General features: G+C 58.9%; 1 protein-coding gene and 1 long non-coding RNA gene across 2 annotated transcripts in view; one reads left to right on the plus strand and one right to left on the minus strand.

Annotated features, from left to right (window-relative positions):
- Window positions 1-499: 499 nt before the first annotated feature.
- On the minus strand, window positions 500-7,315 carry LOC140632740 (uncharacterized). Its single transcript, XR_012030436.1, has 3 exons — window positions 6,193-7,315; window positions 2,482-6,058; window positions 500-2,402 (listed from the first exon to the last, which is right to left on the minus strand). It is a non-coding gene; the product is annotated as an uncharacterized lncRNA (long non-coding RNA).
- A 786-nt stretch (window positions 7,316-8,101) lies between these two features.
- RETREG1 (reticulophagy regulator 1) overlaps window positions 8,102-23,181 on the plus strand; it is a 121,294-nt gene continuing 106,214 nt past the window's right edge. Inside the window, exon 1 of the mRNA XM_072825056.1 lies at window positions 8,102-8,413. Coding sequence (XP_072681157.1) covers window positions 8,130-8,413 — 284 coding nt within the window. The 5' untranslated portion in view covers window positions 8,102-8,129. The remainder of the gene's footprint in view (window positions 8,414-23,181) is intronic.

The raw sequence follows: 23,181 nt of genomic DNA on the forward strand, positions 1-23,181 counted from the left end.
AAGCGTCTTTTAGCTGAGCCCTGGTGTGGACCTGCCCGGGGTCCACAGCGAGGCCTGCAGCCGCGGGCTCTGCCGCCAGTCCCCGGCCTGCCCGCTCCGACCCTGAACCGTGGGCGCCGCCGGCTGCCTCGGCTCGGTGACCCCGCTGGGGCTGCCGCCGTGCGGGCCGTGCCCTGGCCTCCGGGGCCTCACCTGGCGGGCGGCCTCCCTGCACCTGCTCTGCGCGGGCCACGCGTCCCCCGGCCTCCGAGCCCGGCCCTCCGTGTGGGTTCGGCTCCTCTGCCCGCCCCGGTAGGTCCCCGCCGGGCGTGGGCACAGGCCCCCAGGGCCGGGGAAACGGCTCGGCAGAGGCCCGCAGTCCGCGTGTGCACCTGCCGGCGGGCCATGGGCCACCCAGGGAGCTGGTGCGCAGCCTGCGGCCTGGACAGCGACCGCCCGACCGGTGGCCGGTGCCGAGCGAGCCCGGCGGCACACGGGGCCCTGACACGGGCCATCCCGGCCTCTCCCCATCGGCCCGTGAGCCGCCGGGCTGCCGAGGCTGGGACCGCACGTCCTGCACAGCGGGACATGGGAGGCGGCCGGCCCGAAACTTTGGGTGTGGTTGCCCATCGCTCGCGGTCTGCCAAGCCCTGTAAACGGGAGCTGTGTGACGTCGGCATGGTCACCCCGAGCACACTGCGCCCCGGCGCCCCGGCCCGCAGAGGCACCCAGCCCACAGCGGCTGCGTCCCCTGGAACGGCTTTGTCTGGTCCCACGGCGTCCACCCAACTCCCGACGTGTGGCCCGTTGGAGGGCTCCGTCTCCACGGGGTGCCGGGCTGGCCCAGCCCACGGAGCATGTGACTCCTGATCTGAGGATTTTAAGTCCACACCTCACGTTGGGAATAGAGATTACCTAAAAAGAAAATCTTAAAAAAAAAAAAAAAAAAAATTGGTCTCCCGTCTTCCAGTTGACCACTCGATGTGACCAACTGACATCCAACACCATCTAAATTGATGGGGTCTTTTCCTCTAAATTTGTCCCCAGCTTTTCTCCTCTGTTTCATATTTTAGCAATGACACAATGGGTTGTGATGACACTGAATTTTATGTGTCACTCTGGCTAGGTTAAGGTGCCCATTTTCGGGTTTTTTTTGGGGGGGGCGGGTGGGTCAAATACTCACCTAGATGTTGCCGTGAAGTTATTTTTTAGATGTGATTAACATTTAAATCAGGAGACTGAGCAAAGCACGTTACCCTCCATAGTATGGGTGGGCCTCATCCAATCAGTTGAAGGCTTCTGAAGCCCCTTGAGCGGGGGCAGGAATTGTGTCTCCAGACTCAAAACTTCAACATCAGCTCCTGCCTGGATTTCCAGCCCCTGAGCCAACCCAGGAGGCCTTGGGCTTGCCTGTGCGCACGACGGCAGGAGCCGATTGTTGGAATCAATCCTCCCCAGCTTTAGACAACACACACGCACACATGCACACACACACACGCACAGACACAAGCACACCCCATTGGCTCTGTGTCTCTGGACAGCCCCGATACGGGGTTATCTTTGACGATCCCCCGTCCCCCTTTCCCCAGCATCCATCCAGTCACCAAACGCTGCTGGGGCAGGACATGAAATGCCTGCTGTGCCCCCCCTTTCTCTGCCTCCATGTCCCTTGTGTTGGTGTAGACCTAGCATCTCCCGCCCGGACTATCACAAGGTCTGTGAACCAGTCTCCTGCCGCGTCTCCTCCTACCGCGTGCTCCCGGCCGCCCGGGGGGGCCTTTCCAGGAGTCTGACCGTGACACCACCCGCCCCCCATCTCCAATCAGCGCAAAAGCCTCAGCATAGCAGGGCAGCTGCTCTCGACAAGCTCCGTCTTCCCAGCTCCAGCTCTCACGCTGCAGCTCCCAGGTTCAGCTCCCCCGAGCACCTGTGTGGCTCCACACACGCTCATTTTGTGCCTTCATGCTTTTGCACGTTTTAAGATCCGTTTTTTTTTTTTTTTTAATTTAAAGCGTGCACGAGCACGAGAGAGCTGGGGGAGTGGGAGTGGGCAGAGGCGGAGGCAGAGGAGAGAATCTTCAGCAGGTTCCATGCTCAGCGCGGCGCCCGACGCGGGGCTCGATCCCACGACCCCGAGATCATGGCCTGAGCCGAAATCAAGAGTCAGAAGCTTCCCTGCCCGAGCCGCCCAGGCGCCTGCTTTTGCACACCGTGTGCTGGTTACTTGGAGTGCCTCTCGGTTTGTCTTGAGAATATTCCAGCCTTTTCTGCAAGCTCGAGGTCAGACAAGCCCCTTGTTCTTCAGCTGTCCCAGGATGTCTGGTCGTAATAGACAATGCTCGAGATCCTTCCATTAGTCTTATTGTCTTGGAACTAATGTGCGTGTGTGTACGTCTCAAAGACAGGCTCTTCGACAGCAGCGACTGTGAACAACAAGGGACACTAGTACGCACTGATGACAGTAACTGCAGCCCGAACCCCGGCTTCTGCTTAGCTCATTACCATCACTTAAAAACGTGTGTCTCCTGAGTCCACCTGCGCGTGTCAGAGTTTAAGCCCTTCGAAGGCAGAAATCATACCGCTGTTCATTGTCGTGTCACTCACGGTGCCTCTCCTAGGACGCTGCGCGCAGGACAAGGACCCAGGGCCCAGAATGGGGACCTGGCACCTCGGCTCTTGCTCGACAGGAGAAGACCGAATTAAAGAAGAGCTCAAAAAAAAAACAAAAACAAAAACAAAAAATAAAATAAAATAAAATATAAAAATAAATAAATAAATAAATAAATAAATAAATAAATAAATAAATAAATAAAAAAAAATAGAATAGAAGAGCTCCGGTTCTCTGGAGGAAACAGGCAGTGCCGTCCCGCCGCTGCACCACGCCAGCCGTCCCTGCATTCCCACACTCGGGGTTGCCCCAGTGATTTTAAGTCCGACAGGACTTGATGGAAGGAACGAATCACTGAAGGTCACAGACTTGAGGAAAAGGAGGAAGAGGGGATGCTCTTCTTAAAAACAAAAACTATAAGAACTTTCTCAATTTCTTATTTTCTCGGTCTTCTAAAACAGATTTGTTTTTTCTTTTGACAATTTTCAAACCCACAAGAAAGTTGAAAAGTGCAAGGAAAAAAAATTAAAAAAATCAAAGTGCAAGGGACGGCGCCACCGCCCCACTGACGCCCGCCACCTGCCACCTTGCCGCGCGGCTCCCTCCCCGTTTGCCTCTATATGTGCAGACACTTCCTCTTGCTGAGGGCACAAGGCTGCGTCGCGGCGTGTCGCCCTCCATACCGCACGTCCCATGGCTCACAAGGAGGGCGTCCTCTTACGTTGTCAGAGCGCCCTGGGCCCCCGATGATGTGAGCGACTGGGCGGCTTGTCCTGCCCACAGGGCTGATGGGGAATCGGGCGTCCCTCTGTCGCCTCCGTCCCCTCCGGGCCAAGAGCCGGGCCAGCCTCCTCCGCGGAGCGCGCTGCCTCTAGGTGCTGGAGGCCAGCAGGGGCCGGGGCCTCCCGGGGAACCCGCCGCAGCAGGGCCACCGCCCCGGCGCGGGGTACACGTGCCTCACGGTTCCTCTGCTGCTTCACGGAACACGCGTCCGAGCAGCTTCCGGTCCCCACGAACACCCCCTGGTGCGCGCTGAACGCCCAGCTGGGCCCACTCGCGCGCGGGCCACAGGGTCCCCATGACCCGGGCCACCTCGCCCACCAGCCTGGCCACGGGGTCGCCAGCGTTTGTGCCTGATTCCTAATGGACTGAAGGTGGTCACAGGTGACGAGCGGAGCACACGTCTTGAAGGCGCATCTGTGGACGTGTCACGGCGTCCCACGGGTCTGGTTCTAGCCCAGAGGACACCCAGGCTGGAGCTCGAGCTCCTACACCCCCCCCCCCCACGTCCTGGGTCGCTTGCAGGCCACCGCTCGGGCCAGTGCTGGGAACCCACCCCGGCCTCTCGGGTCCCGCCCTCCGCCCAGAATCCGGCTCGCCGGGACCCCACAGACCTGTGCATGGGCAGCCCCCCCGCCCCCCTCAGCTCGCCTCAGTGAACAAGAAGGTGCTGCCCGAGGCCCTGCCCGGCGCTGTCACCCACGGTCCACACAGCTTTCTAAAACCCCCTCGTGCTGCAAGCCCCCCACGGACCCCCAAGCTCAAAGTCCTTAGCAGCACATGGAGGGGGCCCTTCTGAGGGCTGGCCCCACTCTGTCCTCAAGCTTTGGGCCTGTCCCCATTCCCCTCGCCTCCCGCCTCCCCTGGGCCTGCTCCCCTCCCCAGGCCGGGCCTGTCCCCGCTCCCCTCTCTGGGCCGGGCCTGTCCCCAATCCCCTCTCTGGTCCAGGCTGGCTTTCGTCCTCCTCCAGGCTAACCCCAGTCCCCCCACCTCACTTCCTTCGGCTCCCTGCCCGTGACCTGGGCGCCTAGCCCACCTTACTGGGAGCCCACGAGCGGCCTCTAATGAGTGTGTAATGGCCCGTAAACAAAGAAACGAGGAATGAGTGATACAAAATTGCAAAGGGATGGAACCAGGACCAAGGGGCTTGGGGGTGCCAAGTGGGAGGCTGCAGGCCAGGGTGGTGGTTCCCAGCTCTGGGAGCTTCCCAGGTGAACCCTGAACACCCCCGCCCCACAGGGACGGCAAGGACGTGGGAGGAGGCAGGCCGCCCGGTGGCAGGTGGCAGGTGGCAGGTGGCAGGCCGAACACGCAGGAACCTAACCGACGAGGCTTGTCTTGGGCAAGATCCCCACACCTGTCCGCAGAACCTTAAAGGTCATACAGAGGCCGTAAGCAACAGCACCCTTTGGGGCCGCGTCCTTGAGACGGCTCCTACCATGGGAAGGCGTGACAAAACCTACCCTCCGAGGACAGGCGGGGGCGGGGGGAGCCCGCATTTGCCCAGGTCTCGCTGTGGGTGCACCTGCAGTCACGTCCTCTGGGTGACCTCCCCCAAGGTAGCACCAGGGCACAGGCTGCCCCACTCAGGTGGCTGCAGGTGCTGGCCCAGTGGGGACGGATGGAGCTTAGGGACCTGGGGCCCCTGCCTGCGGCCCAGGGTGTGACCCCGGGTCCTGGGCTCGAGTCCCTGCGGGGAGCCTGCTTCTCCCTCTGCCTGTGTCTCTGCTTCTCTCTGTGTCTCATGAGTAAATAAAATATTAAAAAAAAAAAAAGTTAACGCCCCGAGCTGTCCTTGCTGTGCATGCGTGCACGAGGGGACTAGTCCCTTTCCGGGAGACCCTCCAGGTGCAGTAGGACCTCAGGTCACCATCACCACCCTGAGGCCTTAACCACCCCTGTTGTGTGATATCAGCTGAGGTGCACGGTTGCTCGTCGGTGCTGAGCACCCCTGACCCCACGCTCGGCAGGTGCAGGCGACTGCGGGTGGGACGTTCGGACCCCGGGCGCCCACCGCGGACCCAGGGCAGACGCGCCCCTCCCCTCCGGCGAGGCTCGGGGCCCTCCAGGCGTCGCCAACGTTCCTGCTTCTCCGGGCCGCAGTCCGCTCTCCAGTGCTCCTGCCCAGTGGCGGGGAGATGAAGGAAGATGAGGAATAAGGAGTAGAGGCGATGGTGAGAACAGAAGGTGAAACCGTCAGCCCCAAACCTCTATGCGCGCCACTCGACTCGGGTCACGGCCCTACTGCAGGATTAAGACAAAACAGACGCACTGTTGGGGCGCCTCCATGCCATCCAGGGCCGGCCTGACGTCTGTGTGGCCCTCTGGACTGAGAGCCAATCAGTCGTTCCCTTCCCTCCCCTTGCACGCTGCCCAGCTCCTTTAGAAGAGAAGAGCGAGCGGCCCCGCGCGGGCCACCTGCTACGGGTGGGTAGGACGGAGGAGACCACATCCCCTACAGAGACAAAACCTACTGCACAAAACATGCGCAGTGACAAGTTTAGCCTTTACGTGGCTTCTTGTCCACACCGTCTACCACTTCCACAGACCCCGACGACGGCAATTAGAACTCGGGGAGACGAAGGAATTCGGAGAGTCTTGCAGCCGTGTTTCCAGCAGCACGTCCACGTCCACGTCCACGCTGTTTGGTCGATGGGGATGACCGGGTCCCTGGTCTCTGGTGCCCTCCGGCTGCAGTGTAGGGGAGATGGCAGGATGTCACCACCCGGCCGCGCCCAACCCCTCCAAGGCCAGCTGACACGGGAGCTTGTGCGGCAGGGCCTACATCCCCGCAAAGGCGAGTCTATTTTCTGGAAAAAAAATACCTGAATTGTTTCCACGATGCTTTTTCAGGGCGTCCCTGGCCACTTGACTCGGTGGTCAGATTCTCCTCAAGGGCAAGTGGGGCCTGTGGAGCCCCCCCGTGCTTGCAGGAAAGCACCCAGACTGCCCCCCACTAGTGGATCGTCCTTCAAGGCCCCGGTGGGCTGCAACGCCCCCCAGGAACTCTGTACCCGCGGTGCACCTCCTCCTCCTCGTCTCCCGGCAGAAACCACCACCTCGCCTCCCTCCTCCTCGCGATTCAGCTGATGCCATTGTCCCGAATCGGCCCGAAACCCGGCTCTGCCTCTCCTTCCCTAACCTGGGTGATGGGAGTTAAGGCTCTCAGGCCCGGCAGTGGGGGGCACCTGAGCCCCCGCGGCCTGGGGCTTCCTGAGGGCGGAAGCCTTTCCCTGGGGCTCAGCACACCCCAAGTTCCCAAGGGAACTCGAACAGGTCCCCTAAGCCACCAGCGTGGCCGAGGGAGCACCCCCGCAGCGGGCATGCTGGTGCCCTGGGGCGTGTGCGCCGCGAGGTGTGGACAGGCCGTGCAGGCGAGCATCCCCGCGGCCCCCGGGCAGAAGGCGGTCCCCGCCCCGCAGCCAGCCCTGGGCCGCGACACGGGCTCCCGGCGGGTGGACGGGGTGGACACACGGCGCCACGGACGCCCTCGGGGTCAAGGCCGAGGCTGCGCAAAACGCAGTGACGGGGTCAGTGCAGTCCCCGTGGCTCCCCCCGCACTCGCGCAAACTCGGGGCCACGGAGGCCCTGCGGCAGCGGCTTCCCCGTCGCCCCCTCCTCGCTGCTGAGCTTCGGGCCGTGTATGGGCTCCCACGTCCAGGCTCCCAGTGCAGGCCTCCGTCCGGGTCCGGGCCTCCGCATGGGGACCTCCCCATCCAGGCTCCCGTGTCTGGGCCTCCAGGTCCGGGCTCCCAGTCCGGGCCTGCGCATCCGGGTGTGGGCCTCAGCGTCGGGGCCTCCGGGTTCAGGCTCCCGGGTCCGGGTCCAGCCTCCGCGTCAGGGCCTCCCCCTCTAGGCTCCCGCATCTGGGCCTCTGGGTCTGGGCTCCCAGTCCGGGCCTCCAGGTCCAGGTCCGGGCCTCAGCATCGGGGCCTCCCCGTCCAGCCTCCCGCGTTCGGGCCTCCACATCGGGGTCGGGGCCTCCGGGTCCAGGCTCCGGGGTCCAGGTGCGGGCCTCCGCGTCGGGGCCTCCCCTGCGGGGCCTCGGGCCAGGGCTTCCGCGTCCGGGCGCCACATGCGAGCCGGCCGCCTGCCCCCCGCCCAGGGCCGCCTGTGGCCGCCGCCCCTTGCTCTCCGGACCTCGGCTCTTCCCCCCCGGTGCCGGTGCTGGTGCCGGTGCCGGTGCCGCGCCCCCCTCTGCGCTCCCCTGGCTGCGCGGCCCCCCCAGGCAGGACCGCAGGCCCCGCCCCCTCCGCCGACGCCCCGCCTTGGCCACACCCACGTCTCCGGGAGCCCCGCCCCCTTCACAGCCCCGCCCCGGCTTGGCCACACCCACTTCTCCGGGAGCCCCGCCCCATTCGCCGACGCCCCGCCTTGGCCACACCCACGTCTCCGGGAGCCCCGCCCCCCTCGCCGCCCCGCCCCGGCTTGGCCACACCCACTTCTCCGGGAGCCCCGCCCCATTCGTCGCCGCCCCGCCTTGGCCACACCCACGTCTCCGGGAGCCCCGCCCCACGCGGGCTTGGCCACACCCACTTCCCCGGGAGCCCCGCCCCATTCGCCGACGCTCCGGCTTGGCCACACCCACTTCCCGGGAGCGCCCCGCCCGCCCCTCCGCCGCCGCGGGGCTGACGTCACTAGGGCCCCGGCCGCCGGCGCCCCACGGTGCGCGCCCCGCGCGGGGACCCGCCGCCCTCCCGGCGCCGACCGCAGCGCGCGTGCCCGAGCCCGAGCCCGAGCCCGAGCCCGGCCGCCCGCGAAGATGGCGAGCCCGGCGCCCGCGGAGCTCGGCGCGGAGGGATGCCCGGCTCCCGCGGCCGCAGAGCAGGCGCCGCGGGCCCCGCCGCCGCCCCGGGCCGCCCCCGAGGAGCGCGCGGCGGGCGCGGGGCTGCAGGTGCCGGAGGCGGCGGGCGGGGTGGCGGCCGCGGTGAGCTGGCTGCTCGGGGAGCCGGGGCTGTGGCTGGGCGGCCGCGCCGACGAGCTCCTGAGCTGGAAGAGGCCGCGGCGCAGCCTGCTCGGCTTCCTGGCGGCCAACCTGCTGTTCTGGTGAGCGCGGCGGGCGGGCGGGCGGGCGGTGACCTTGGGGCGCGCGGGGGGCGGCCCCGAGCCCGCGGGCGGCGTCCGCCCGGCCCCGCCTTGGGCCTCCGGGTGCACGGTGGCCCCGTCCCCCCCCGCGCACGGTAGCCCTGTCCCCCCCCACGGTGCACGGTTGCCCCGTCCCCCCCCCCACGGTGCACGGTTGCCCCGTCCCCCCCCCCCCCCCGTGCACGGTTGCCGTCCTCCGTGCCCCCCCCCCAGGCCCGCGGGCCCAGGCGCCTGACCTGCAGGTGTGGCCGGCGCGCTCGGGAGCCGGGACGCCGCCCGCTTGCCCACACCGCGCCCCCGAGCCCGGCCGGCCCCTGCACCCCGCTCGCTCCCCGACCCGCTCGCCACACGCTCCGGGGCGCCGCCGTCGTGGGCCGCGGCGTGGGCGCCGCACGGTGCCTTGGCATCCCCCGAGGGCTGGGTTGACGGCTCCTGCGGGCAAACCGAGGCAGACAGGTGGCTTAGGTACAGCGCCCGCGGCCCCCTGCCCCCAGGTGTGTGCTCGGGGCGGAAAGCAGCCTCGCTCGCAGGTGAGGCACGAGATGGGATCCCCAGGAACGTGTTCGGAAAAGCCCCTTGATCCACAGGTTTGCCCCTGCACAAAGCGCCCTTCCCCGCGGAGGGCCCGGGAGGGCCGCGGCCTGTCATCAGCTCGAGCCCGCGGGGTGCAGCGAGGCCGCCTTTGTCTGCAGCCGCGGCCTCCGGATGAGCATCAGCCGCCGGCAGGACCTGCGGGGGTTGGCAGGGGACCCCTCGGTCGGTACAGGGCGCAGCTTTATGACCTTACAGTGAGGAGGTGAAGTGCACAGAACCCGCACGGCTCGCCGTCTTCCAGGGGAACTGGAGCAGCCCGAGATTTTTTTCTGCCGATCTGGGTTAGCCTGGGCCTCCTCTTCAAGTGAGCTGTGTCTTACCACGGCCCCGGAATGGGAGTTCACTTTGGACACCTTAGCTGTGCTTCGAGTGTCTATTCCAGATTTCTTTATCCTGTTCTGAAGTTCTGGGAGCCCCCAAACAGGGAGGACATACCGCATTAGGCGAGCACAGTCCAGTCATCCGAGGGCTGTGCTCCCCTCATTTTACCAGCGAGGAACATGTTTTTGAATTCTCTTCTTTTTAAATTGCATTTATATCCTTAACAAACAGTGTAGCCTCAAGAATTCAAACATTTAAAGCTACACAATGATGCACACTTTGAAGATCTCTTTCCCGTGCCGGTCTCCGGCCACCCAGTTTTCTCCCAAAGGCAACCAATGTTACTACTTTCCTCTGTATCTTTCCAGCTTGTGTCTGTTTTCAAAAATAGGCAATATTCTACACACGTTGTGGGATACTCTTTGGGCTATTCCGGTTCTTGTATGTCTTGGCAATTACTTCCTTGTTCTTTTTCAGCTGCATAGAATTCCATCATAAGGATGTCACAAATTAGTGAGCCTTCCTCCTACTGATGCACTAAGATATTTTCCGAACTTCTGCTATTTCAGTGTTACAGTTAATGGCCTTGGACATACATTATCTTGCATATATTAAGCATTTCTGTAGGATAGATTCCCAGAAGTGGGGTTTTTGGGTCCAAGAGAATGTGCACATGTGATTTTTTTTGTGTGTGTGTGCAATTTATTTATTTGAGAGAGAGAGAGAGAGCATGTGAGCAGGGGAAAGGGCAGAGGGAGAGCGAGACTCCCTGCAGGGAGGCCTCTCCAGCTGGATCCCGGGACCCTGAGATCATGACCTGAGCTGAAATCCAGAGTCGAGTGCTTACCCGACCGAGCCCCCCATGTGCCCCTGTTCATGTGTAATCTTGATGGTTATCATTATAGGATTTCCTTAGAGTTCCACACACCTGTATTCCAGCCAGCAATGTGTGTGACTGCCTGTTTCTAGACCCCTTGCTAACAGTGTTTTACCAAACTTTCTGATCTTGCATATCAGGTGAAGAAGGGTATCCAAATTTGGTTTTAATTTGCATTTCTCTGGCATTGGACAATTTTTTCTTAGGTTCAAGAGCTGTTATAATTATCTTTTCTTTGGATTATTGTCTATTTATAAATAACTTTGTCCATATTTTTAGTTGTGCCATTGAGCTTTTTTTCCTATTGATTTGTGGGAGCTCTTTTTATATTAACAACTGAAATACTTATTAATTGTCATTTCTGATCCATTAGTTCCATTAAAATGTTAGTTTTTTTTACACCTCCCCCCCCCCCGCTTTTGGGATTAAAACAATTTTCAAGGTCATCATTTTCTTTAAATAGTGTGCTTCTTATCAAGTGATCTTAACTTACGTGAAGCTCTAGCATTCTGTGTCCCAGAGACTTTAAAACTCTACCTTTTTTATGAGAATAAAAGATTGTGTTAGAAATATGAGGAACCCAAATCTTGTCTTAGGTAAAAGTGATGATTTTTTTTTTTTCTTTAGTTGGTGTGATTGCATTTTTGTGGAAAGTAACTTTTTAAATGTTTTTGAATGATTTAGTGCCTGATACAAGCAGTAGCTTTCAAGATCTTGAGTTGGGGCTCAAAAGCTCTAACGTTTTTTACCTGCCCTTTATCTGTAAGATGTTAGTGCTGTATACTAGCACAAAATCTGAGACGCAGCCGTAGCAAATGGGTATAACAAGGCTGCATGAAGTAAGTGTGGGGGCGGAAACAGAAAGCATCATTCATTTGGTGAGGTTTTGGGGGATTGACAGCATAGTCAATGGAGAAATTGTGGGGCCTTCATAGGGCAATTATGCTTGAACGAGACCCTGATGGACAGGAATGAGTTGGAAAGGTCTGATGGAAGGCCAGCAGCATTCCAGGCATAAGAAATTGTTCATAATATTTTGACCAATATACTTAACAGGTACAATCGGGTAGTGGTTGGTAGAGAAAAGTAGGGAGATGGCACTGGCCGGGTCTCATATTTGAGGGTAGTATGGTCACCTTGAATGTCAGACTGTGTGTTTGGACTTGTTTTTTTTTTTTAAATAGGCAATGGACCAAAAAAAAGTCCAAGTGTCCATGAATCTTTTAATGGGTGAGTAAATTGTAGTACCTGCATTCCTACCATAAAATTACTATATCACAGTGAAAATAAACTGCAGCTATAGGCAACACCATAGGGGAATTTTACAGACGTAGCTTTGGGCAAAAGAAGCATGCGACATGTGTAGAATGATCCAGTCTTTTAAAAGTTTTAGAATGCGTAAAACTAAACAGTCTTGATTAGGGGTATACACATAGGAGATTAGAAAGACATTTATTTTTTAAGAGACGGAAGGAAAGGTGGGGGAGGGGCGGAGGGGGAGAGAGAGAGAGAGAATCGTAAGCAGGCTCCACGCTCAGCGCAGAGCCCAACATGGGCCTCGATCCCAAAACCCCGAGATCATGACCTGAGCAGAAATCCAGAGTTGGATGCTTGACTGACTGAGCCACCCAGGTGCCCCTAGAAAGAGATTCTTATCCCTAAAATCAAGAGACTGTTTATCCCTGGAAGGAGTGGGAAAGTATGACCGTAGAGGGGCACGTGGAAAGTTCTGGGGTGCAGGCAGTGTTCTATGTTTTGACTCAGGTGGTAGTTACATGACATTCAAGTTCTGTTTATTATTTTTTAAAGACTTTATTTATTCCTGAAAGACAGATAGAGAGAGGGAGGCAGAGAGAGAGGGAGAAGCAGGCTCCCCGCGGAGCAGGGAGCCCGATGTGACGCTCGATCCCAGGCCCCGGGGGTCAAGACCTGAGCCGGAGGCAGACGCTTAACCGACTGACCCATCCAGGCGTCCTGAGTTCTGATTACTTTAAAACTCTGTGTGCCTGTGTTCTTATCTATGATATATTTTATGAAAAATGCTAGAATACTAAATAATGCTAAAAAAAAAAATGGCATCCACGCACAGCTCCAAGGAGTTTGATAAAACACAGACCGCACCTAGTGCTGTCTCAAGAAGCAGGATTTCTACAACCTGAAATAGAATGAGTAATGGCCCGAGAGCCTTAGGGCTGTGTCCTCCTCATCCTAACCAACAAAGTACATGTTTCTAAAATTCTTTTTTCTTATTTTTAAATTTTACTTATTTTAAGAAAACGCTAATGCAGCCTCGCAGTTCAAAAGTTTAAAAGTACAGAATGGTAAACACTTGAAGATCTCTTTCCCACGCCTGTCCCTGGCCACCCAGTCTCCTCTCAGAGGCCGTCAGGGACACCACTTTTAAGCCCAGTATAAAACAGGATGAACCCAGAGAGGCAGACAACGCCCATTTAGTTTTGTTTTTAAGGGATCAGCTTTGTGCAGTATACCTGAGATGCGCACAGTTCCAGTGTACGGCTGAGTGTATATGCCCGGGGAACCGTGCGGCAATCAGGATCTAGAACGCTCCATCACTCCAGAAGATTGGAGTCAGGACCACGTCTGGGGATTGATCCGCTTTACGTCACTATAGATCAGATCTGTCTTCCCCAAGGTTTCATATCAACGACACCATATAATACGCTGTCTTCTGTGTCTGGCTTGGTGCACTGAGCGCCGGGTTTTGAGATCCATCCCTCTTGTGTCCATCCATTACTCCTTTTTGTCGTTAGCCAGTACGCCCCTTGGGGGATGTGCCACGACTTGTTTATCCACTTGCGAGGTGACGTTCATCTGGGTTCTTTTCAGGGTTGGCTATGATGAATCAAACTATCAAAAACTCCAGGCACAGGTCTTTGGGTGCAGGGTCTGTTTTTGCTGAGGGTAGGGGCAAGCTGTGACCTGTGTTTCGTCCGGCCACGTGGCAGTCGCCTTGCATATGCGATGGAAGCCCCTCCTCTTAGTCTCCTTGCTGGCCAGAACACTGAAATTGGGTGCCACCCTCTTGGGTCAGGCTGCCCTTGCCACCCAGAAAGCGCCTCTGTGGTGATTTGGTTTTGAGCCGGCCACGGGAGACTGTGGCAACGGAACGTCTTTGCACAGGCTGGTCCCTTCAGGGCACGCGGCATTGCCAGATGGCTATACTCGTCATTTGTGTAAATAGCAAAAGTGCAAGAAAGTGGTTTGCTCGAGGTGGCTACACAGGGTGTACCTGCCAGGAGACCTGTGGGACTCTGCCTTCTGTGTTTCGTCGGGTTGGACGTCCGTGCTGTCCACGATGCCCGACCCACTGGGCGTCCTTGCAGCGCCGCCCTGAAGGCTTGGTTCCGAGAGTAGCAAAGTCCAACTCCCACTTGGTTCCAAGAGCCCCCGCTCCACGGTCACCGATGGGTTGCATTGCAGTCGGGGCCCCCAAAGAGTGGTCTCAGACGGGCACCGTCAAGGGCATCACCCGGACGCTAGTTAGAGGCCAAGACCGTGGGCTCCCCTCCACGCCTACTGGACCAGGAGCCCTGGAGGTGGGACCAAAGCAGCTCAATTTCCTCCAGTTCCCTAGGTGACCTGATGCACAAATATGAGAACCACTGCCTTGGATCCCGCTTTCTGGGAGCACGGGCCCTCTTCTCCATAAGGCAGCATTGCCGTTGGCGACAACTGAATAGTAAATATTTTCCTTAGCATGAATTCAGCCCCCCTCTTGATCATCTCTGCAGCTGCCCAAGATCCACACCCCCTTTCTAAGACAATCCTTTGTTTCAAGATGAATTCTCCTCTTGCTCCTGCTGAGTCCTTTCGCCCCAGCTGAGGAATCCCGGGCTCCTTCCCCCACTGTTTTCCAGACTCCTCTGGACCTGCTTCACCTGATCTGTCTTCCTCCTGAATGCAGCATTCCTGAGATGGCCTGACCCACCCCCGCCCTCCTGGGCAGCATTCACCCAGCCTGAGATAGAATTTCTTTATTCTGATTGATAGTAACTCCCTTTGCCCCCATAATTGACGGTTGTTGGACTCTTATTCTGTATTACACGTATGTATAGATGACTACACAATCACAGTGTGTAGAGCTGTACTAAACTAAGGACATTCAGATTTCTCACCTTATCTAAATCTTACAGCAACTTGGAAAGGCAGGTATCGTTCCCGTTTAACACAAGAAGAAACTGAGGCTTGTAGGATAATTGAACGATCAAAGAGTGGCTTTGACCTGCACCGTTCAGTAGAGTATTTGCAGTGATGGAAACATGCTACATTTGTACCGTCTGGTGTAGCCTCTTGTGGCTGTTGAGCATATGAAATGTGGCTAGTTTGACTCAGGAACTGTATTTTAAAATATATTTGAAGTTTAAATAGCCACATGCGGCCAGTGGCTACCGTATTGGGTAGCACAGTGTTAGGCCATGGTCACAGGGCTGGGTCATGAAGCCATGCCCTCTCTCAACGAATTTAGTGGTTTTTGTTTGTTTGCTTTTGCTCTATTGTATCACTCTAAGGAGAAGACAGATTATGAAAGCCAACAACTAGGGGTTACATTTTGCAATATCACGGAATCATGCTTGGTGATTTCAGCCTAGGGCGAAAATAATTATGTTGGAAGAATGTTGCTTCTGTATTGGGAGGGATTTTTTCTTTTCTTTTCTTTTCTTTTTTCTTTTTTTTTTAGCCTGACAGTCTAGGCCACGGTCCTCCGTTATCTCCGCTCCGGCTGGCGCTGGGCAGCTGTGGCGGGGTGCCTGCTCCGGGCCCGCTAGCTGCCGGCCGGGGTGTACCAGAAGCCGGGCTCGGCGCTTGTCCCGGAGGGCGGAGGGCTCTGGGAGGCCGGGCGGGTGCAGTGAACTGCTTGAAACAGGGCGGCACGATTCTGAGTCGCATGCCGCGGTCTCCAGGGCCTTACAGTTTAGGACTAGCGGAGCTCGGGAGGGTGGGAATAGTTACCGAAAGCTCCGTGGCTTACCCTGTAGACCAAGAAGAGAAGATAGACTTGTAAAAGCAAGGTGAACAGTGAGGGACAAGCCCCGGGGTAGATGGGGGGTAAGCACCAGATGTGGTCAGCCCGGGGGGACTCCCCTGCCTACGCTAAGGTACATTCTGGGGAGCGTGGATTTAAAGGATTATTCTTGGATGCCCGGAACCAGCGTGGGCCCCGAAACATTGTTAGATGGCCCACGGGTTCGGTGAACGGAGCTGGACGAGAGGGTATTTCCCCCGCCTGACTCGGTGGGGCCCGCGAAGACCAGTCTTGCAAAACAGAGAGGCAACGGTCACGGGACACGGCGGCTTCCTGAGCTCCCGTGAGGCTCTTGAGCACCTGGTCGTGCACCCAAGGAACACGGCTGTTTTTTTACCCGATTAATACTCATTCTAGAAACCCATCAGGTTTTCTCTCTGATAACCATAAAGCGCATCTTTAGCGATTTTGCACAATCTTATGATGATGCTATTTGAGTAATAACCGTACCTCAGCTTCTTTCCTGTTCTTTTTCTCCCCCTTTATCCCCTGCTGTGCATGACTGTTTTTCAGTCGCTGGACGGATTCAGATGAGTACACGTGAATGAGGTGTACCACGATCACTCGCTGCTGGGAATGCAGTGGTGGACACATCGGACCCCTGGTGGGAGACAGATTCGCAAGCAGATAATCCTGAGGCAAGGCTGCGCCGTGCACACTAAATCGTCACGCACGGGCCAGGAAGAAGCCATAGGATTTCCCCTCGTTGGCAAATAAGGGCTGTGTGGGGACAGGGTGGGCCGCAGGTGAGGTCAGAGGGCGTCCGCACGCGCTGGGCAGCTGTTAGCAGCTGGGGCCTCTGCTAATTCAGGGGCGCTGGACCCGTGGCGCTCATCGTGCCCCTTCTGCAGGTGGGGGAAGGGAAAGGAAGGAGGCGGAGGAGTTGTTTTATGTGCTCCGGGGTGCAGAGGTGACCCTGGGAGGAGAGACGTTGGGCCAGCTGATGAAGGGGTTACTGTGGGCCGTGCCGGGGAACTCGGACTACGTCGGCAAGAGCGGTTGCCATCTCTTGCTCGGGTATAAATACCATCATGTTAGACCCTTTCTTCCGACACTTCCATTGAAACGAGCGACATTACCGGGTGTCTGCTCTACCGACAGTGCTTTAGGTGCCAGATGTGCAACAGCGGACACAAAACGTGTGCGTGGAGTCCCCATATTCTCGTGGCACCGGCATTCCGGGGTGGAAATGGCAGAGGGAAGAAGTGAGCGTGCAAGACGCTGGAAGCGGCTGGGCCTACAGAGGAAGCTGAGGCAGGGACAAGGGACAGGAGGGACAGGCCGGTGCTGGCACCTCGGGAAGGACCGGGGTGATCCGGGCAGCTCCCTCGGGGGGGCGGTGTTCCAGAGGAGGTGGTGTGTGCAGAGGCCCCGGGTCGGGTGGGGTGGGCTGGGCTGGGGGCCCAGTGCGCTGCCACTGGGTGACAAGGGGGAGACGCCATCAGTTTAGCCCAGAACTCCACTTTTTGAACTCGGCAGTTGTGCCAGATTCTGCGTTTTAGGCTTTTATGGGTCCCCCTGGATGAAGTAGGGGAGCGAGGGCCTGGGACCACAGCCCAGCGTGGTCCCAGAGGAGGGGGAGCAGGTGGTGGTGGGGAGGAGGAGATGGACTCAGGGGGGCCTCTGCAGGTGATGTCGGGGTGGGGAGAACGAGGTGCAGGACCTAGGAGGAGTGGCTGGCGTGAACCAGCGTGAGGGTCCCTGAGCCTCAGCAGGGTGGGGCCGCGGGGAAGGAGGGGCACCTCCCCAATTTTGGGATGTGGAATTTGATGTGCTTGTGGACACCAAGTGGAGTTGTGCAAGTGAGTCCCTACGGGGTTAGCTCCATGGGCGGATGCTCCAGGGACACATGGTTGCAGTCCAGCTTTGGGGATAACTAGGGGTGCAGGTGGCCTGGGGTTCCTGCAGGAGCACTTCCTGGGGTGCAAGGGTGCTGCGGGGGTCCTGCGGGAGCACTTCCTGGGGTGCAGGGGGTCTGGGGGTTCCCACGGGAGCATTTCCTGGGGTGCAGGGGAGTGGGGGTTCCTGCAGAAGCACTCCCTGGGGTACAGGGAAGCTGTGGGGGTCCTGCGGGAGCACTTCCTGGGGTGCAGGGGGCTGGGATTCCTGCGGGAGCACTTCCTGGGGTGCAGGGGGCTGGGGGGTCCCATGGGAGCATTTCCTGGGGTGCAGGGGAGCTGCGGAGGTCCTTTGGGAGCACTTCCTGAGGTGCAGGGGAGCGGGGATTCCCGCGGGAGCACTTCCTGGGGGTGCAGAGGACTGGGAGTTCCCATGGGAGCACTTCCTGGGGTGCAGGGGGCTGCGGGGGTCCCACGGGAGCACTTCCTGGGTAGCTGGAGGAGGGCCTGTCCTCGCCCAGGGGGGTGCCCAGAGGCAGCCCCGGAGCGCTGGAGCGGGGGTCCCGGGGGTGCCGGGCAGCAGGGAGGTCAGGTGCTCTCTCAGGGTGCGGGAGCGCTCCAGGGGCAGGTGCTCCCCGCGCCTCGGGTGCGCGCAGCAGGGGCGGATTCTCACCCCGTCCTCCTGGCCCCTCCTGGCTGTGTCCTTTGGGGCGCGGTGTCGACGTGACAGAGAAGGTGACCGGCCTGAGCGGCCCAGCCTGTGGGCATAACCTGAAGGTGGCAGGTGCATCCCGGGTCTGCCCGTCCCCTCCGAGCTGTTCTCCGGCTGCCGTGACACCGCGGCGGGGCTCTGAGCGACCCTGGGGCTGGTGGGGCTACAGGCACCAGAGACGGAGGGTGAGGACGTGGGGCAGGAGGGGCCACAGGGACTCTGGGGGAGGCCCCTCCTCCTCAGATACCTGAGGATGTTGGGGAAGGATGGAGTGCCCGGAGGTGGCCGGGAGGTGCCCCGAAGTGGCCGGGAGGTGGCTGGGAGGTGCCCGGGATGTGCCCAGGAGGTGGCCCAGAGGTGGCCCGGAGGTGGCCTGGAGGTGCCCAAGAGGTGGCCCAGAGGTGGCCGGGAGGTGCCCTGGAGGTGGCCCAGAGGTGGCTGGGAGGTGCCCGGAGGTGGCCGGGGGGGTGGCCAGAGGTGGCCGGGAGCCGCGTGTAGTGGCAGCTAGTCTCCGTTTGAAGGAGGAGGAGCAGCCGTGGAAGGCGTTGCGGGACAGAGGGGGTGCAGCTGTCGTGGGGAAGGCTTGCAGGAAACCCCGAATCTTGGGGGCGTCTCGGGCACATTGTTTTCTTGGCTTTATTCACACGTAGCCGTTTCTTCCGTGGATCCACTTGCGCCAGGCTCCTTCCTGTATTTTCGTCTCCGGCTCCTAAACCAATTTCCGCCGAGGTGTACCCTAGTCTTGGTCCCCCCCCCACCCATGCTTGTCAGTTTGACAGCGAATGTTTCGAGGGACGGTTCCCATTTGCTTACAGAGGCGAGATCAGATGCGCCCGCGGTGTCCACGGGTCATCACAGGCTTCTAGAAGCTGAACCGCTTCGCTCTTCTCAGAGACGCTTCGGAAATCTCCTCCGTGCTGCTCTGTCCCCTGCAGAGCTCCACTTACGTGCGGGGGATCTTTCCGTGTCCAGAAGGAAGGGGGCGGTGCCGGGGGATCCCGGTGGCGCCCCTTGCCCGGTCCAGACGGGAGGTAGGGGGCAGGTGCCACCCGAGGGCAGCGGCTGGGCCAGCCCGTCACTGGGAAGGTGCGCGATGAAGCAGGGGGAGCCCCTGGGCTGGTTCACACCGGGCCTCTGGATAACCCGTTTGGCTCCTGTGCAACCAGACGGCTTTCGTGGGACACATGTGGGCGCCCCGTGCCGTAGCCTCGCAGGGTGTCGCTTCACGCTGCCTGCGGTGGCCGCTGGTGTTGACGACGGCCGCGCGCCGCGCTCTGCTGGGTGCAGGCCGCACTTGCCCCCTCCCCCAAGTCTCGTGCCACCCAGCCCGGTGCCGTTGCCCCGGTTCTCAGCGCCGCCGGTGACGGGGCCCCGAGGGCCCTTGCCCCAAGGTGACAGGTTGTCCGGCCAGGCTCCTTGCGTCGTCTTCCCCAAGAAGGGGGCGATGGCCACGTAAAGGGGGGCGCGACTGCGTGTGGCTCAGCCTCGGCCTGGCGGGGAAAGCACTTGTCGCAGTACCGGCTGCCGCCCCACAGCCGGATGTGGCCGCGTGAGCCAAGGAAGTCCGTTCATTTTTCCCAGGAAAGTTCCAGCACCACCGGCGGCCTTCACCTGCTGCGCCTCTCTGCGCCCGGGTATCTCAGCTTCGGCGTTGATCGTGCAAACTGCATGTGCGTTTGTCCGAGACGTCACACGGCCCAGCTTCGGGTCCCCTTGGCGCGGCCCTCTGGGCTCGGGGGAGGCTCTGGGTCTGCAGGTGAGATGTCAAGTGGACTCGTGCGTCCGCTCAGGAGGCCACGCCGTGGGGGACGGGGCGACTTGTAACTGCCTGGGAGATGACCTCCCGTGGCCGGGGAGCCCGGTGTCCCGCCCCAGGTGAGGCTGGGCTGACGTGGGGCGCCGCTGCTGGGGCCGGAGGCGGTCAGGAGGGCCCAGGCGCCCCAGCCTCTCCCGCTTCTCCCGCGGCTCGTGTGCGCGGCCCCGAGCTCTGGGGTGGCCCCGGCCCCAGGCCCCCCCGGAGGCTCCAGGCCGCACGGGGACCTCCCGTTGATTCCAGTTGCCGCCCTGCCGGGGGCTTCCGTGCCCCTGTGCACAGTTTGAAAGTATTTTATTTTACTGTGTATTTCTTCTGATTCTTAGCAACGTATTAGAACTTTGTGGAGTTGTACCTGGGTCGAAGAAAAACCCTACAATTACCGAATACGTAGTAAATGATGAGAATCCCACACGTGGAAGTCGACCACTGTGTTGTGTACACACCCAAACGCCCTTCTCTGTCTGATCAATGAATTCCACCAGACTTTTAATAAAACACAGCCGTGTCTCGTCCCGCCTCTCCCCGGGTCCCCGTCCTGTTTCTCAAAGCAACGATTGTTATTTTTTCTGCTTTTTCGGTCTGGTTAGGCTTTTCTAAATAATATCCTTAAAATGCCTTTCCTATTTTATTTTATTTTTTTTTACAATCATAAGCAATTTCTTGAATTTTTTTGAGATATAATTGACATATAATGTATTAGTTTCAGGTAATCCACCTAAAGATTGGATATTTGTGTTTGTTGCAAAGTGATCACTGCTGCACGTCTAGTTAACATCTGTCACCAGACGTATTACAAGGTCTTTTGTTTTTTTGCTTTTTTTTAGATGCCATTTCTTGACTTAGCTACGTTGTTTTTTCCCTCCCAGCCCCCACACAGACACCCTTCCCTCCTCCGTCTGCCGCAGTGATGCCGTAACTTGGGGTTCAGTCGCGGGCCGTGTGAGCCTTATCCATGCGTGAGCTACAGAGAGTGGCCCGGTCACCGTTCCTTTCTAGAATGACTTTATTTTGCTGTTACTCTTAGCGTGTTTGTTCTATTTGATCCTTTTGACTCTCCAACATTTCTAGGAGACTCCCTCCGGTAGAGGGCAAACCTATCAGGCCGACACCCGAGCCTCCCTCCTTTGTACCTCTCCCTGCAGCCGTCCCTGCCGGAGCGCCCACACTCCTGTTCCAGTCCCGTCTCGTCGTCCCCCGGGCCTCCTGTCCCCGTGGGACATCCACACCGTCGTCACCCGCTGCTCCTCCCATGTGCCGGGGCCTCCGTTACAGGATCCAGGCGGAAAATGGGGTCACGGGAAAGCTAGCGGCCTGCACCGGGGAGCTCCCGTTCCTTCTCCTTGAGAATATTCATGGTGGCTTAAGAGTTTCTCATGTTGATTTGAGTTCTTCTTTTGATTTTTTTTCCTCTGTCGCTAGACTCTTTCTCGGTGAGCTCTTCGTCACGGAGAGAGCACCTTCCCTGGCTTTGAGAGAGTCCAAAGCAACCCCGTGTTTTGAGGACTTGTGTGCGGAAAACACCTGGATCCCACTCTTCCCGCTGATTGCTGGGAAGTTGGGCTTGGTCGAGGGTTCTGGGCCGGGGAATGACTCCGCCTCAGAGGTTTTTTTTTTGTTTTTTTTTTTTTAATTTTTTTTTTTTCCGCCTCAGAGTTTTGAAGCATTGCCCTCCGTGTCTGCTTGACTGCTTCCGTGCTTCTCCAGGGCCTGATCTCTCCCAGGTGATCTCCAGTGGCTGCGGCCGCCGGCCATGCCTTCTCGGTATGCAGGGGAGCAGGGCCTGGACCACGTGCTTGAGATCTTCAGGGCACACTCAGAGCGGTCCCTTCTGGCTTTCATGCCGTGTCCCGAAAGGCCTTTCCATGCCTTCATCCCAGTACCTGCGTGCGACATAAAAGCTGCGTCTGGCGCTTGTGGTCTGCTCGCTAGCTGGGGGAGTTGCCACAGGGCGTCTGTGAGCATCCCAAGGGTACTCGCTCGGAAAACAGCAGGCGTGGGGCCCAGGGCTGCCCAGGGAGGCTGTAGGCTGGGCTGAGTGGTGCCCTGGGGGCCCGGGGGCCAGGTCCCGCAGCTGGCCTGGCTTTGCGTGAACACAGCAGATCCTAGAAGAGGCTGCGCCTCAACCAGTCCAAAGGCAGAGAGAATTGGTGCCTTGACCTTGTCAGCACAGCACTCAGCTAATACCTTGGCCTGGCCGGACAGGAGGCTGGGAGTTGAGACAGCGTCGGGCCGGTTGACGGTTTAGATTTGGACTGGAGCCTAGGAGTGCTCCGGCTCCGCTGGGCCGTGTGGCCTGAGAGCAGTGCGCGCCCGGAGTAGCGGATTGCAGCCAAGGCCTGAGAGAGCGGATCCACTGAGACCGCCTGGGACCCTGAGTTCCGTGGCCTCTGAAGGCACTAACCGGTTTCGGCCTCCAGAAGATACTTGTGCCTGTGACCAAGCTGAGCTGGCTCTGACCTAGTAAACCGAGGCTAAAGCCTTTCCAAAGAAGGCACCTGTATGATGAACTAGGAAATGGGGAGATCTTTGCTCCGCTTTAACCACCTCATTGACAGATGAAGAAACCGGGTCCCCAGGCTCCGCAGGTTGCTGGCGGCAGCACGACCCACATCCGAGCCTCCTGACCCCTTTTTCTCGAAACCGCATGCCATTCGGTGTTGAAAGAGTGAGCATGACAAACCTAGGAGGCGAAATCCTAACGCTCCCAAGGGCCGGAATCGCCGATGGTGGTTTGCAGGTCGGTGTGCAGATTTTGCTCTGTGGGTCCCACCGTGCCCTGGGGGAGCCCGAGAATCTGGAGCCAGCCTACTGACCGGCCTCCCCACGACTTGCCGACCCTCCAAGCTCCCCGCGGTGGCCTCGGGCATTCGCTGCACGTGTTCACGCTCCCTTTTGTGCCACCATCAAATGAGCCAGTTTGTTAAGCCCCTTCTGCCCTCAGTAGGGAGGGCTCGCATCTGCCTACTTCTGCTCAGGACGAGGTGCTTAACACCCAGCGAAGGGTAACACAACCTTCTTTCAAATGACGACTTGAAGTCCGTCCCAGAAAACCTTTTGTAAGAAGAATTCTTGGCACGGGGCCCCCGGGGGGCTCAGCAGTTGAGAGTCTACACCTTGGGCTCAGGGCGTGATTCCGGGGTCCTGGGATCGAGTCCCGCATCAGGCTCCCCGCAGGGAGTCCGCTTCTCCCTCTGCCTGGGTCTCTGCCTCCCTCTCTGGGTGTCTCAGGAATAAATAAATAAGATTAAAAACTGCATTTACCATTCAAGGCAGAAACACTTTCAAATGCGCCTGAATTACACATGGTACCCGTGTTTGCTGAAACAACCCCAAGACCTGTCGAGGCGGCCGTGATCTCTTCCGTGCATCTGCGGGTTGTCACAGCTCAAGGCTTCGGTTGTTACCAGGACGATCTCTAACAGAGCTGCTGACCTCTCTCAAGCTCTCCTGGGTGTTCACAGAAAACATGCATGTGCCCAGCGTTTTAAAAAGCTGATGTTTTCGTGGGTAATAAAAGCCAAACATAG

Source organism: Canis lupus, chromosome 4, assembly GCF_048164855.1.
Source record: "Canis lupus baileyi chromosome 4, mCanLup2.hap1, whole genome shotgun sequence".
NCBI classification, from domain to species: Eukaryota; Metazoa; Chordata; class Mammalia; order Carnivora; family Canidae; genus Canis; species Canis lupus.